Source organism: Lutra lutra, chromosome 7 (genome assembly GCF_902655055.1).
Source record: "Lutra lutra chromosome 7, mLutLut1.2, whole genome shotgun sequence".
NCBI lineage: Eukaryota > Metazoa > Chordata > Mammalia > Carnivora > Mustelidae > Lutra > Lutra lutra.
The window spans coordinates 41404100-41418614 of NC_062284.1; the positions used below are offsets into that span (position 1 = coordinate 41404100).

Consider the following 14515-nt stretch of genomic DNA (forward strand, 5'->3'; position numbering starts at 1 on the left):
ATTAACTTCTCTCCTTCCTTGAGAGCTCTTACAGCTTCCCTCCACCCTGTTACCCAATCCCAAAGCAAAGGGAATGCAGAAGATGGACCACGTGGTTTTGATTGTCAGTAGAACCATCCACCTTCAACTTCAAGACTCATCCATCTCCACGACCTCCCCCAAGTACATAATGCCCATCGTAATGGGATGGCCTTGCTTTAGTTCAGTTTCTGGGAAGAGTCAGAGCCTGAGGTGCCCTGACTTACCTTTCCACCCACAGGCAAAACATCAAGAGGCATTCCAGCACCCATTCATTTGGTTTTATTAGGAGTGCAGTTATATACAGGTAAGTAACTAAGATGATATCCTCTCAAATGTTTCCCAGGAAAAGCCAGAAATCTAAGTGGAGGACTGAACAGAGTATTTCAAAATGTACTTGTGACCATCCTGGCCAAATAGTAAATCCAGTTAACACGTATACCTCTGAAGCACAGTGGATTATTAAAGTATTTTCCGTCTAATTTTACTAAACTTTCCAATAAGATTAAATCAATGGAGATGGAACATACATTCAGAAAAAAGTAAGGACAAAGGGCTATTCTGAAATACTCTATTTGTTATGGTGGCTACAAAATGTGGATGGAAATCTAAGAAAAACATTTCCCTATTTATTAACAATGCCACCAATTATTTACAAAGGCAGGCAGTCTGCTCATTGAGCCGTATCACATATGGCTTCATTTCCTAGGTGCTGTGTCAACTTACTCCAAAAACAACAAGAAGTAGGAAAATTTTGCATATCTTTAATAAAACTTCTAGAAACAAAACTAAATGGATAACTGAACCTATTACCCATAGAACTGTCTCAAAAATCAAGTTATTGAGGAAAAGTGATTTTTTTTTCTTCCTCCAAAATATGGGGGGAAACATGATATTTTCTATTGCAGTCCCATCTCTCCACAGAGAGATGCATTATACTAAAGTAACTTCAAAGGCCACACAAAAAGCCTTTTCTGAAATTTGATACTAAAAACTATCTAATGATCAGATCCATTAAGAAAAAAAAATTGTTTAGCTCTTGGACTTGTCTGGACCTCAACATGCAGCTTGTAAGTGTTGCCAGCAACAGTGTGCACAAGTTCCACGAGGGAAGATTAAAAATAGATGGGCTCTATACTCCATACAACCCATGTCTGCATAGACATCATCTATCTAAACATCTGATGGCTGGTACCAGAGAGAATACAGCAGTACCACCTAATCCAGACTGCTGTCAAGTGCTTTGATGTATTTCAGTTTCAGTGAGAGTGCATTTTGAAGTACCTGTAAGATATGCCTACAAACCAGGGTTACTGCTGAGTTTTTGTAAAAGCCATTTCTGCCAGGATGACCCGAAAGATGTATGGAATTATTAAATATTTTTACATATTCATAATTTATATTCTACTTGATTCTGAAAGTATTTGCAATGACCTGTAATTTCACATATAGTTTAAGAAAATTTTGACTATAAAACAAAGCATCAGAATTTCCAGGTTCACATACTTCCTGTGAAAGACAATTAGATATAATTTTGAGCTCCCTGATAGCCAAAGCAAAAAAGCAAACATGATGAATTAGAATATTTATTTAGCTAAAAAACAAAACAAAACAAAAAACACACACACAACTATCCTAGTTTTTCTAGATTAAAGATTTCCTGGGTGTTAAATTAAAACAACAACAAACATGTAAGTCCTTGTCTAGAATAATTTCACAGACACTGTAATAAGTCCAAAACACAAGGGTCATTTTTGATATGGCTGTAGCTTATGCCAATCATTAATAAAATGCCAGGGTATGACATTAAAACTCAAGTATCAACATGGCAATTACCACCAATGACACACTAAGTATATAGCAGGATAAAACTCCAGCCACCCCAGTGTCCCTAATGCCTGTCCAATTTTAAGGTGATGCCAAAAAAGTTTCTAGTGCCATAACATTTCTGTCAAATTGAACTACTAGAAACAGTAAACGTAATGGTGAAGAAAAGGGGAATGAAGAGAGGGGAATAACTGTATATTTGTTCTCATTGTCCTTAGATGTACAAGGAAAGAGAGTAGCATAGTTATCCAGAGAGACATCTAATTTGCAAAAATTACACAAAATGATATACTTACATCACCCTCCAAGCTGAGCTTGCAGAGAATTTCGTGAACAGTAGACATTTTGAAGGAAGCTGGAGGAAAAAAGTACAACAAGAGTATTTACGAAGAGGCTTTCTTTTCCCCTGAAGCGCAGTGATTCATTATACTAATCTCTATTTCTTGGACCATTTCATCTGAGGATATTAGAGCAATCTTTGCAAATAGGTGCAATTTCTATCTTATGATTGGGCAAATTAAGCTGAGAGATGGTTTGCCTTAGGTTTTGGGTGGACTACAAAAGTAGTCCGTCTGGGCACCTGGGTGGCTCAGTGGGTTAAGGGTCTGCCATCAGCTCAGGTCATGATCTCTGGGTCCTGGGATCGAGTTCTGCATTGGGTTCCCTGCTCAGCAGGAGTCTGCTCCTGCCTCTTTCTCTGCCTCCCTCGCTCAAGATCTCTCTCTCATTCTTTGTCTCTCAAATAAATAAATGAAATCTTAAGTTAAAAAAAAAAATAGAAGAAGTAGAAGAAGTAGCCAGTCTTTCTCATGCTCCGTGTAAACAGAACTGGGGTAGATGTAATTTGTGAATACAAAAACAAAATGTTCCCCACGGCTCATGCAACTTGTTCGAACAGGATAAAACTGAGTCTTCCACTTCTTATAAAAAGTGATAAGCTTGGGGTACCTGGTTGGCTCAGTTGTTAAGCATTTGCCCTAGGCTTAGGTCATGATCCCAGGGTTTTGGGATGGATCCCCCATATGGTTGTTGGATCCCTGCTCAGCGGGAAACGCGCTCCTCCTTCTCACTCTCCCCTGCTTGTGTTCCCTTTCTGACTCTCTCTAAATAAATAAATAAAATCTTTAAAAAAAAAAAAAAGGGGGGGGACAAGCTTGTCCAACCAGCCACTGCTTCTGTGTTTCTCACCAGTAATGTTCCCTATTGAAAAGGACCTGAAATCAACAACACTTGCACGCTGGCCCATTCCTAAATAGAACCTTTATTATTATCCATTATTTTCTTAGCTCACCAATGCCTAGAAGATATGCAGCTATTTATGAAAAAGACCATGGACAGATGTTCTGACATTAACTCATCCCAAGAAAGACCGATCCCTTGTATTTAAGATTCAAAAGGGCTGAAATGAAGTCATCTTCCAGTTAATACACTTAATCAGGCAGCAACACTATAGCCTGATGAATTGGCTTTCCAGCTTTGCAATCACACAGTTCTCGGAATTGATACACCAACGTCTGCCAATGAAGAGTGCCCAAGCAGCAGGAAATTTATCTCAACTGAGACAAGATAGGTCATTCAGCATCATCATCCCCAAAAGAAGGAAAATAGAGCAGAGCTGTAACCTGAAACAGTGGATTTGACATCTGAATTGTAATAACTCCTGCTTCAGTCTCTTTGGTTAATATTCTTTGATCAAGGAAATTGTGTCCATGCAAATCCAGCTTTCCATTCTCCCAACAGTTTGCATGGTCTAAATATTTTCGTAAAACTGGCTTGGAGGGAGTATTTGACATAGACATTTGCTAACTTATCAGAACACTGTGAACTAAGCAGATTCCAGTCTGTGTCGGGTGGAGGCAGAGGGATGTAAGAAGATTCGCCCTTATTTGTGCTTATGGACATATCTCTGGAAGATTTTCATTCTGATCTCCCTCTCCTAGACCACCCCCTCTCTCTTCTTAATGATCACAGAATAGTTGTTTGATTTTTTTTTTTTAAGATTTTATGTATTTATTTGACAGAGAGAGAGACAGCAACAGAGGGAATACAAGCACAATGAGTGGGAGAGGGAGAGGCAGGATCCCTGCAGGGAGCCTGATATGGGGTTCAATCCCAGGACCCCAGGATCATGACCTGAACCAAAAGCAGACGCTTAATGACTGAGCCACCTAGGCACCCCCACTGAATAGTTTTAAGCAAAGCAAAAAGAAAATTAAGGCTATTCCAATTACCCCTATACCCACAGCTCTCAGTCACGGCCTACCCCCAAATATGTTCCACTGCTGGGATATAATCCTGATTATAAAAGGTCTTGCTCTATAAATAAACCATGGTACATCCAGACCACAGAATATTATTCAGAACTGAAAAGAAATGAACCATCAAGCCATGAACAGGCATGGAAGAATCTTAAATGCATATTACCAAAGAAGCCAGTCTGAAGGGCTACATACTACATACATAGTATGATTCCAACTATATGATATTCTGGTTAAGACAATACCATGGAGACAGTAAAAGGTCAGTGGTTGCCAGGAATTAGAGGGAAAGGAGGAAGGGATGAAGAGGTGGAGCACAGTGGACTTTTAGGGCCATGAAACTTCTCTGTAAGATACTATAATGCCATTATACAGTTGTCAAAACCCACAAAATGTATAGCACTAAGAGTGAACCCTAATGTGAACTATGAGTTTGAATGACAGTGAGGTGTCCATATAGGTTCATTGGTTGTAGCAAACATACCACTCTGGTATGGGAGGCCATGCATCTCTGTAACTGGACTGCCCAATATATAGCAGCTACCAGCCACACGTGCCTATCAAGCATTTGGAAGGTGTCCTGTCCAAACTGAGAAGTGCTGTAAGTGTAAACTACACACTGGATTCTGAAGACTTAGCGTGAGAAAAAGGATATAAAATCTCTCTGTTTTGATTTTATTGATTATATATTGTACTTATGATATGCTGGCTTTATTAGGTTAAACAAAATACATTATTTAAATTTAATTTCACCTGTTTTTCCTTTTTCTAATGGGCCTACTAGGAAATTCACAGTGGCAAATGCAGCTCACATTCTATTTCTGTTGGACAGCACTGGTCTAGAGGATCCCCTAGTGCCACTGTCCAATCCTAGTCCAAAAACGTTTGCAGTAGCCTGGTCATGTGAAAATTCAGTTTGAGATTTCTTGTCAGGACAGACAAATTTGAGTCTGCCTTGACAGAAAAAGCAAGAAATCTCCTACTTCTAGTTGGGCCAAAAAATATTCCACAAGGTCTCGTCATATCCATCAGCCTGAGAATCACCAAAGTGTAGATGAATTCCCTAGGATACTAACTACCCAATCCTGACCTTGACCATCACCCCTGAGCCTGGTCAGAACTGCAGTAGGTCTGCAGTGAGGAGTAAACTGTTGTCATCTGCCTTACAGAATTCTAGTCCCCACTGTAAACAACTAAGAAATAAAAATGCCAAAACAAAAGGAAAACCCCAAAGAGATGATCAGGAAGTCAGACTTGCAAACAGAATTGTTTCTGCTCACAAAGAAATGTGGATTAAAAGTCCACTTCGTTCTTAAATCAGGTGCCTCACGCGGGTTCTGCTGTTTAGGGACTCTCGACCATAGAGGCACAGTAAGTTGTTACTGTAGAGCTCTTTCAAGCTGCCTTTCCAGCCCTGAGCACTGGCTTTGCAGACAGCTGCCTAAGCTTGTCTCACATGAGACCCTCGTTACTGAGTAAACCAAAGACAATCTGATACACACTCTCCATTCCTGTTAATTCTCCTCCCACAGCCACAACACACTGAGGAGAGACAGAAAATAGGGGGTTTTAAAGGCCCCACGAATCTTTCTGTTTTATCGTCCACAGTTGTGCTGTTATTTCATCACATCAATCCCACATGCTACTATCAATTAAATCCCTACATATCATCTCATCCAATGGTTCAAAACCCATCCTTCAATAGCCTTCTCTTATTCCAGCTTAGGCCAGCCCTCCAAGACTGGCACAGAGACCCAGTATCAGTGCCTTCTATCTAACCCCCCCCCAGCAAAAGTGGCCTGAACCCCACAGTTACTTGCTTCACTCCAAAAGCTGTATTCCTTTCATCCACAGTGCCCTAATCCCTGCTTCCTCCCCCATCTCCTTACCTTCCACCTCTCCTCTTGGTTAGGAGACTGTGCCCATTCCTGGAGTCACCACTACTCTGGCCTCTGCTCATGGGGTGGTTGTAGCTACCATCCCACATGCTCTCTCCCACCTTCCAATGCCAAAAGCACTTTCTGGTGCCACCAGACTTCTTTGTGGAGCACACTGTACTGAGTTCCCACATGTACCAAGAATTCAAATGGCAAATGTCTAAGTACAATTCAAAGCAGCAGGAGTATATTTTACCTCACCTCCTTCACAGCATCCTGGTTCCCCACAAACTTAAGAGAGCCTTTGCACACTCCAGGTGCCAAGTAAACTTTTAGAAATAAGTCGGTATTTGGCAGAGTAAACATTTCTATTTGTATTATTTATAACCATTCTACAGGAAAAGCAAAAATGTCATAATAACCATAAAAAGAATCTCCATGAAGCTTGCTATATAGCTCTGTGCAAGTTCTCTGGTATGCATTAAATATTTCCTATTTCATGCAAGCATAATGGAAACACATTTTCACCTTACAAACAGAATTCGGCCCTTGTTTCTTCATTACATCCAATCCCTTGGCAATGCAGTCATTTTATGGAGGTCTGGGTAGTCTCTAGAAGAAAGCCAGCTTTGCCACTCAGAACTTTTATTAAAACATTAACATAATATATTTGATTAATGAGAACACGTCAGTGCAATGCTACCTTTGAAAGCAGTAAAAGAAAGTCTTGGTAGAAAAATAAATAAATAATAAATAAATAAATAAATAAGAAAGTCTTGGTAGGACTACTGTAGGTTACAAACACTAGTAACCTTCAAATAATCAATCAACAAACCCCTGACAAGCACACACTCTTGGCTTGCGGACACACACAAAATGGTGAAATGCAGACTATGCCCCCACAGCACTTTCCAGCTCTCTTTCTCATCTTGTTGCAGTGAGAGACACCTGAGGCGTTAGCCCAGATTACTCAGTTAATGAAAATCGAGGCAGGGCCAGAATCTGGGTCATCTGACTCTTGGGTCTTCACCCTGGCAACTTTACCACAATGGTTCTCCCTTCCAAAGAAGACTCAGACAGAGAGAAAGATAAAAGTAATATGAGTGAGATCAGCTGAGAGATCAACGGTGAGGTACTGACAGGTTTGAGAAGGGCAATTACCCTGGAAGGTTCCAGCCAGACAAACATGGGGGAAAGACTGGGGAGAAAGAATGGAGGAGAGTGTCTGTCCCTGGGTGGTGGGAGAACCAAGAAGACAAGTTTAAAACAAGCTGTGTCTACTGTAGTGCCCCGTGAGGGGTCTAAAATATTGGCTTCTGAATGGTGCCAATTTAAGCATGGCTATGGAAATATGGGAGAGCCAGAAAGCCAAAGCTCCCCAATACTCATCTAATCTGTTCATCACATTTGCTCTGGAGGCTGAATTTTCTTACTATAAGCAGGAGCTTTGCCTTAGTTTACCTAGTGCTTTAAGAATAAAATGAAGTCTATGAGCCATGTGAAAATTCCACTCCCACTGACTCCTCATCACAGTGTAAAATTCTTAGTGTGTTAAAAGCAGAACCACTACTCCTTTCCTGGCAGAGTTCTCAAAGCACATGAAAACGACAGTCTGCATCACTCTTTCCAGCACTTCGACCTCACCCAGATCTCCAACTGGTTTCAACTTGTAAAAAAGAAGGGGGAAAAGCCAGCAAATTCAATCTGTTGATGAGTAGTATCTGCACACACCAGCACCTCCCATTCCCAGAGAAGCGCTGGCTGACTAGACAAGATCATTCAAACAGCTCTTTATTGGGTAGTTTTGTTTTGTTTTGTTTTGTTTTCTTTAAAAAAATAATTAAAAGGGCACCTGGGTGCCTCAGTCAGTTAAGCGGCTGCCTTCCACTCAGGTCATGATCCTGGGGTCTTGGGATCAAGCTCCACGTCTAGCTCCTAGGTCAGCAGGGAGATTGCTTCTCCACCCCCTCAAAAAATAAGTAAATCTAAAAAAGAAAGAAAGAAAGAGGTGAAGGAAGGAAGGAAGGAAGGAAGGAAGGAAGGAAGGAAGGAAAGAACTAGAGTGGGCTACAGAAACTTAGTGAAAGAGCCACACCCACTTCAAACTGATTTGAAATAAGTCACCACTGGAGTAAGAATGCACTCACTCATTCCTGGCGGCCACCAACCACTCCCCCATCCCGGTGCAGTGAAGGAACAGTTTTCTCCTCTGGTCTTGAAAATATTAACGAATGGAGACTGTTAGCTGCCTGACTGGAAAAGCCCTGGGAGTGCAAAGCTAGACATTAACAAAATCTGTGCAGCTGTTGAAAAACAATCATTTATATTTAACATAAGGACTGTCTTAAAGATACTTAAAGGATTACTTTTTTAAAACCCTACCTACTTTTTTGTGTGTGTTTTATTGTTTCACATCAAACACGTGGTAGTAAAAATAGTACAAGGGAAACAGATTAAACTTCTCCCCAAAAATGGAAAGTAAAACAAAATTTGCAAAGAAGAGTTGAAACAAACAACTCTTTGTTTTGTTGACCCAAAAGTCAACACTTTGCAAACAGCAAAAACAAGTTCTACTGTAATGAATTAAGAACCAGCTCCAGAAAACCCAAGCATTAATTCACACAAACAAACAAACAAAAACATGTTGCAATGGGCTGGTCTACACAGGCAAATCTGAAATCTGAGCACAATCTAGCAGTTTCGTTGACACACCCACTTTACAGTTTAAACGTGGTGTTGATGTGTTACCACAAAACACAGCCCTAGCAACCATGATGAATCAATCAGAAACAGGATGATACAAACTGAGGATTTTTTAAAGTGAAAATGCATGTGGGTGGCAGCATGGAGGGCTGGGTTTCCCCACCAAAACCTTCCCTGTGCAGCGTTCCTGGTCTATAGGACCAGACTGGAATTTTAAACCAAAAGGGGAGGAAAAAAATTGCATGAGTAGGGTTGGGAGTGAAATTCATATTGTACTGTGTCTATTCTTCACCGCCCCCTCCCCAAGCACTTTTTATTCAACAGAACATTCCTGAAAACACAACTTGTTCTCCTGGGGTTTATGGTCTTGATCAATGCCTGAGTCACAGGGCCAAGTCATCCTGCAGAAAGCCTGGAATTGTGCCCAGTGACCTTGATCAAACTGAGCAGGATGGACACAACAGCACTTGCTCTGGCTTGTCCCTTTCGCTACCTGATCTGAATCAGTATGTGTTTGTTTGCTCCCAACAGACCTACGTGGCAACCCCGTGTTCTCAGACGTTCTCCGTCAGTCCCTGGTCATGGGTTTGGAGTGGGTGGAAAGAGACTGGCAGGAATGAAGTCAGTTGGCATGGGACACTTTCAGGGTTAGGAAATCAAGGCCTTCAAGCTACAGCACAATGTCAATGTTTTATGGCCCACTTACTGTGTTTCTAATAGAGACCTGGTGTCTACAGAAAAAGCCTAAACGGGGCGCCTGGGTGGCTGAGTCAGTTAAGCAACTGCCTTTGGCTTAGGTCATGATTCCAGGGTCCTGGGATCGAGCCCTACATCCAGCTTCCTGCTCAGCGGAAAGCCTGCTTCTCCCTCTTCTCCCTGCTCGCATTCTATCTATCTCTCTTTCTCAAATAAATAAATAATCTTAAAAAGAAGAAGAAGAAGTAGAAGTAGAAGTAGAAGAAAAAGAAGAAGAAGAAGAGGAGGAGGAGGAGGAGAAAAAGCCTAACCTCAGCCTTCAAGATCTCCCACAATTTGGGAGCGCCTGGGTGACTCAGTCGATTAAGTGTCTGCCTTAGACTCAGGTCATGATCCCAGAGTCTTGGGACCAAGTCCTGAAACTGAGTCCCTGCTCCTCCCTCTCCCTCTCCCTCTGCCTGCCGCTCTGACTGCCTGTTTTCTATTTGTCAAATAAATAAATAAAACCTTCAAAGAAAAAAAAGATCTCCCACACTCTGGACTTAACCTACATTTCCATAAATATCTTCTACACAGCCCCCCCCCCCCCACCGAGTGCACACCTGCACACACACTGCAGTGACACTGGGGTGGTAATTCCTCTGAATATACTCAGCACAGTTCTACCACCTCAAGACCCAGGTTCTCTGGGAACACGCAATCTTGAGCAGCTGACACTCTCATGAGACTTCAGGATACAAAAATACTATACTTTTTCTCCTGCTCCTCTCCCTGCTCCGTGTTCCTATCTCAGTGTGTCTGTGAAATATCAAAAATGAGTATATAGGGGCGCCTGGGTGGCTCAGTGGTTAAAGCCTCTGCCTTCGGCTCAGGTCATGATCTCAGGGTCCTGGGATCAAGTCCCGCATCGGGCTCTCGGCTCGGCAGGGAGCCTGCCTCCTCCTCCTGTCTCTCTCTGCCTACTTGTGATCTGTCAAATAAATTTTAAAAAAAAATCTTTAAAAAAAATAAATAAATAAAAATTAGTATATAAAGATGGTCTTCCATTTTATCTGCCCGTAGGGTTTCTGTCACATCCACTTCTGTTTCCTTATAGGTCAAAGCACAGTGCCTACCAAACGGTAGTTGCTCAGTGGCATTTATGGATGGTTTACACACATGAGGTCTTTCCATATCATTATGGCTTCTTTTTTCAATGCACTCTTGCTCCATTTTCTTTCTCTTGCTCAGAATGAACATCCTAAATGCAGTTCCAGTTCCAAAGGATGCTTAAGCTGCCAGTTTCCTTGCAAATCTTCACAAAGCCTGGCAGGTCACTTCACAGGCAGCCTCTTCCTCATCATGAAAGCCCACTCCCACCCCAGCACCCCACCTCTTACTTCCAGGGCCACCAGGGTCCTAGGTCTGTCCCCTGGACAACATGTAAATGTAACCTACATCTCCTAGAGCACTTGGAATACAAGAAAGGAGGAAGAACTTGCAAGTGGCCTTGGGACTCCCAATTTCCTCTGAGCTATGAGTGTGTACACTGGGTGTGGCAGAGAGACAAAGAGCAAGGACTCCAGGTCACAGCCATTCCCCTGACTCAGAACTTTCTACACCAAACCTGGGATTAGAACTCGGACTACTTGGATGTACTGACTTCTCTCTGACAAGACTGAGCAGATGTCTTCAAGCTTCAGGGTATACCCCAGAAGAGAGATTCAGAGCTAATCTCAGTTTGGAACCACCCAAAACAAGCCTGGGCCTCTCCTGACCCCTACTGCTGACCTGCTTCCCAACTAAGTAGATGGAGACTGCTTCTGGTAACAGAAGGAAAAGCATGCCAGTGAAGGGGTGGAAAGAATTTTTTAAAAGAACTGGAATTTCCTGATGTAGCCTCTAACTAGAATGGGGTGTGGCACCAGGGAAAATGAGGGAGGTGGATTCGCATGTGCAAAAAAAAGGGGGGGGGGAGCAATCCATTTCTGTTTAACTCTCACAATCAAATCTGGAAGGCAGGTTAAGTCACAATAACTTTAAGAAACACTACCACAAGTCAGGCTAAATATGACACTCAGTTTTGTGGAACATCTAGATTAAAGGGGGAAATGAGCCCCTGCCAAGTTTAGAAACTAAAATATTAATTTGGGAAAAATGTAAAGTTCAAAACTTAATTACAGTCTATATAATTCACTTACTTGGTCTTTTTTTTTTTTCCTCTCCCCAACAGACTTCAAATCTACAGAGCAGGTTTTTGGTTCAGTTTTGGCTTTTTTCAGTCTGTTTTGTTCACTCTTGCATACCCAGTACCTCTATCTGCAAGTAGAACCTGATAGATGCTCAATAAATACTATGGAAGAATAGATGTTCAAAGCAAACCACTAGAGACTGCGACTCCTCCTTGTGACAGCAGGCCCACAGCCCTGAAGGAGGCTCATGAGTGTGTCAGTACAAGATTCTAGGCCCAATGGTGCAGGAAGAGGCTACAGCCTCCAAAATCAATAGCAATTACAGAAGGATACCTACCTTGCCAGGAAAACTACTTAAATCAGAAATTTGTCAGGAAACTAATGGCCACAACAGCCAGTCTAATGTCAGTCAATACAGTACTGTAATAGCTCAAAGACACAAGATGTTAAATACTGAGGTGCAATCCAAGAACAAGCACCTAATCAAAGCCAGTGCATAAGCAGTATTTCCTGGGCATTTGCCACAGGCAGTCCATTTGGCACTGTGGGAAATTACAAAATCTAGGTCTCCAAATCATAAATCCTTAACTAAAGAAATGCACATTGATGGGCACACCCTTGCACTACAGATGTGATAGATACTTTCGGAGAAACCCTTAAGTTTTTAGATAATGGATAGACTTGGAAGAAGGGAGGGAATGTCTTAACACCACTGGCCAGCGGACTCCTCTCTGGAGTTTGTCTCTCTGAACCTGGCCTCATCTGAAATCTTCCTTCATTCACAAGACCTGAATGTTGTAATTACGTGGCTCCTTAACTCCATGGCCTCTAATTTCACAGAACACAGATCTGTTTAGGTTGCTGAGGATTTCAGGACCACCAAACATTCCTAACTTATTGAATATTGATTCAAATTGCTAGTCTCTAGCTGGGTGTAAGTACACTGAAATGGGAAGGAGAAGGGGCAGCAGCAGAAATGATGACAGTAATGGCTTTTATAATATGTCAGAGAAGAGGGATGCTAAGGACACAGGAGGAAGCTGGAAAAAACAAAGGTTGGGGGGGCAACGATATAATTTTCCAAATAATCAGGGCCAATCTCAAAACCAAGGAAAGTTCCAGAATAATATTTCAGAAATTTGTTTTTCCTACCCACATATCCTCATCCCTTATCCTCCCACCTTCCCTCCCTACCTTCCCCCCACCACCACCAAATTAAGCATGTACTATCAATATAGTACTTAGATACAGTGCACCTCAAGAAGAATTTCTGGGCTAACCTGGGAACCTAAAAACCTTTATAATATTGTTTCAGTGAGAAGGTACATTCTGCATTCCAAACCACCAAGTTCCAGACCAGCACAGTACCACATATTTCTGGACAGAATCCATCGGTACAGTCAGTCTGAGCTGAATGACCAGACCCCTGGACTCTAGGATCTTAAGGCTTTAGATAAAGACCCAGTGCGCACCCATGAAGCCACTGCTCTTTCACAGATTTAGAATACTCGCAGCTTAAAAAGAGCAACTCAACATAAAAGTGACCATTTGCAGTGGCATGGCACCTAATGATTTCAGTGTGCTTTACATATTTATTTTTGAAAGAACATGTTTTTCGAAGTTTACCACAATAACTGTGCAAGTAGAGGTAAGAATGGGCATCCTTAGGCCACTTTCCCAGGTAAGGAAATTGGTGTTCTCCTACCTTCCCAACAGCCAGTTGATGGAATCCAGCCCTCCACACCAAGGGCTGAGATTCAGACCTCTAACAGCAGTCCCCGGGCGACGCCCTTTTCTACACCCTCGTTCCTGACTCACTACTGCATCATGTGGAGTAACAGTCAGTGATAACCCTCTTCCTCCCCTCCCCCCAACCCTGGGGGACACTTCCTGACACAAAAATGGTCAACCAAGTGGGAAACTCTCCAGATAACCCTGAAATCAGAGGTTGTTCTCCTACAAGATAATCTAGACAAAAGAGAATGCGCTGAGGTTTTTTTTTTTTTTCCTTTGTTTTGTTTTACTGGGGAGAGAGGTAGTAATCCCTACAAACTCCCACCTTTCATCCCCGCCCCCCCCCCCCCCCCCCCACTGCTTCCCTCCAGCTGGTCCTACAAGTTCCACAAATGCTGGTTTGGTTGTGTGGTGGTTTTTGGTTTTTGTTTTTTTCAAACAAAGTAAAACTGAAGGAGGTTACTTTCTAGATGGCCGTTAAGCTTTTGTTCAACGTGGAGGGAAATGCCCCCAAGCCTGTTCAGCCTGGGACCCAAGCAACCCGAGCAGCCACACCCTGCCTACCCCAGCGCCCGGCGCGTCTGGAATGTGGGGCCTTCCTCCGTTCCCCTCCCCGGCACCCCTCTCTCAGCTTTCTGGGAGCACTTCGGGGGGGACGCCCTACTCCCCTCCCTCTGCCTTGCAACCCTAACGCCAGAGCACAACCAGTCCCCCTCACTCTTACCCAGACCACCTTGCTATAGCGCTGCTCTCCGCAGAACCCCTGTACGGACCGGACCGTCCCTCCAGCCCCCTTCCCTGGAGGGCCTCCCGGGTTCCTGTGGCCCAAGGCTCTTTGTAAGGCCGTCTTCCTCTCTTCCCGCGGCTCCCCGCCCCGCTAGCGCAGCGGCCCCGGGGCCATAGCGGGAGGGCGGGGCGCACCCGCTTACCTGGGCCCAGCGCCGAGAGCAGCAAGCGTCCCCAGTTGTAGAGCAGAGCTGGCTGCCCTGGGTGGGGCTTTTATAGCCGCCACATCCTCGCTGTGAAGGGAGGCCCGCCCGGCCCCGCCTCCCCCTGCCCGCTCCCACCCGGAGTCAGGGTGACTCACCCTCCCTGGCCCGCCCGCCCACTGGGGCGGCCTCGCCCTGGAACGTTCTGAGTCTCGACCTGCGGGAGCGGCCCCCGCGCCCTCAGCCCAGCCCTCCATTAAAGCACTGCGGAGGCTTTCTTGAGGCCCATCAGCGGCCTCGTT

The 14515-nt window shown here is 43.5% G+C and overlaps 1 protein-coding gene across 2 annotated transcripts in view; it reads right to left on the reverse strand.

Annotated features, from left to right (window-relative positions):
• Positions 1-14314, reverse strand: part of ANXA2 (annexin A2) — a 44701-nt gene extending 30387 nt beyond the window's left edge. The window contains exons 1-2 of one of the 2 annotated variants that reach the window (XM_047737002.1): positions 14214-14314; positions 2142-2200 (exon numbers count right to left, since the gene is read on the reverse strand). In XM_047737002.1, coding sequence (XP_047592958.1) covers positions 2142-2189 — 48 coding nt within the window. In that variant the 5' untranslated portion in view covers positions 2190-2200; positions 14214-14314. Of the gene's footprint in view, positions 1-2141; positions 2201-14008; positions 14084-14213 lie in introns of those variants that run through there. The other variant, XM_047737003.1, reaches the window with a different exon arrangement.
• Between the last annotated feature and the right edge of the window lie 201 nt (positions 14315-14515).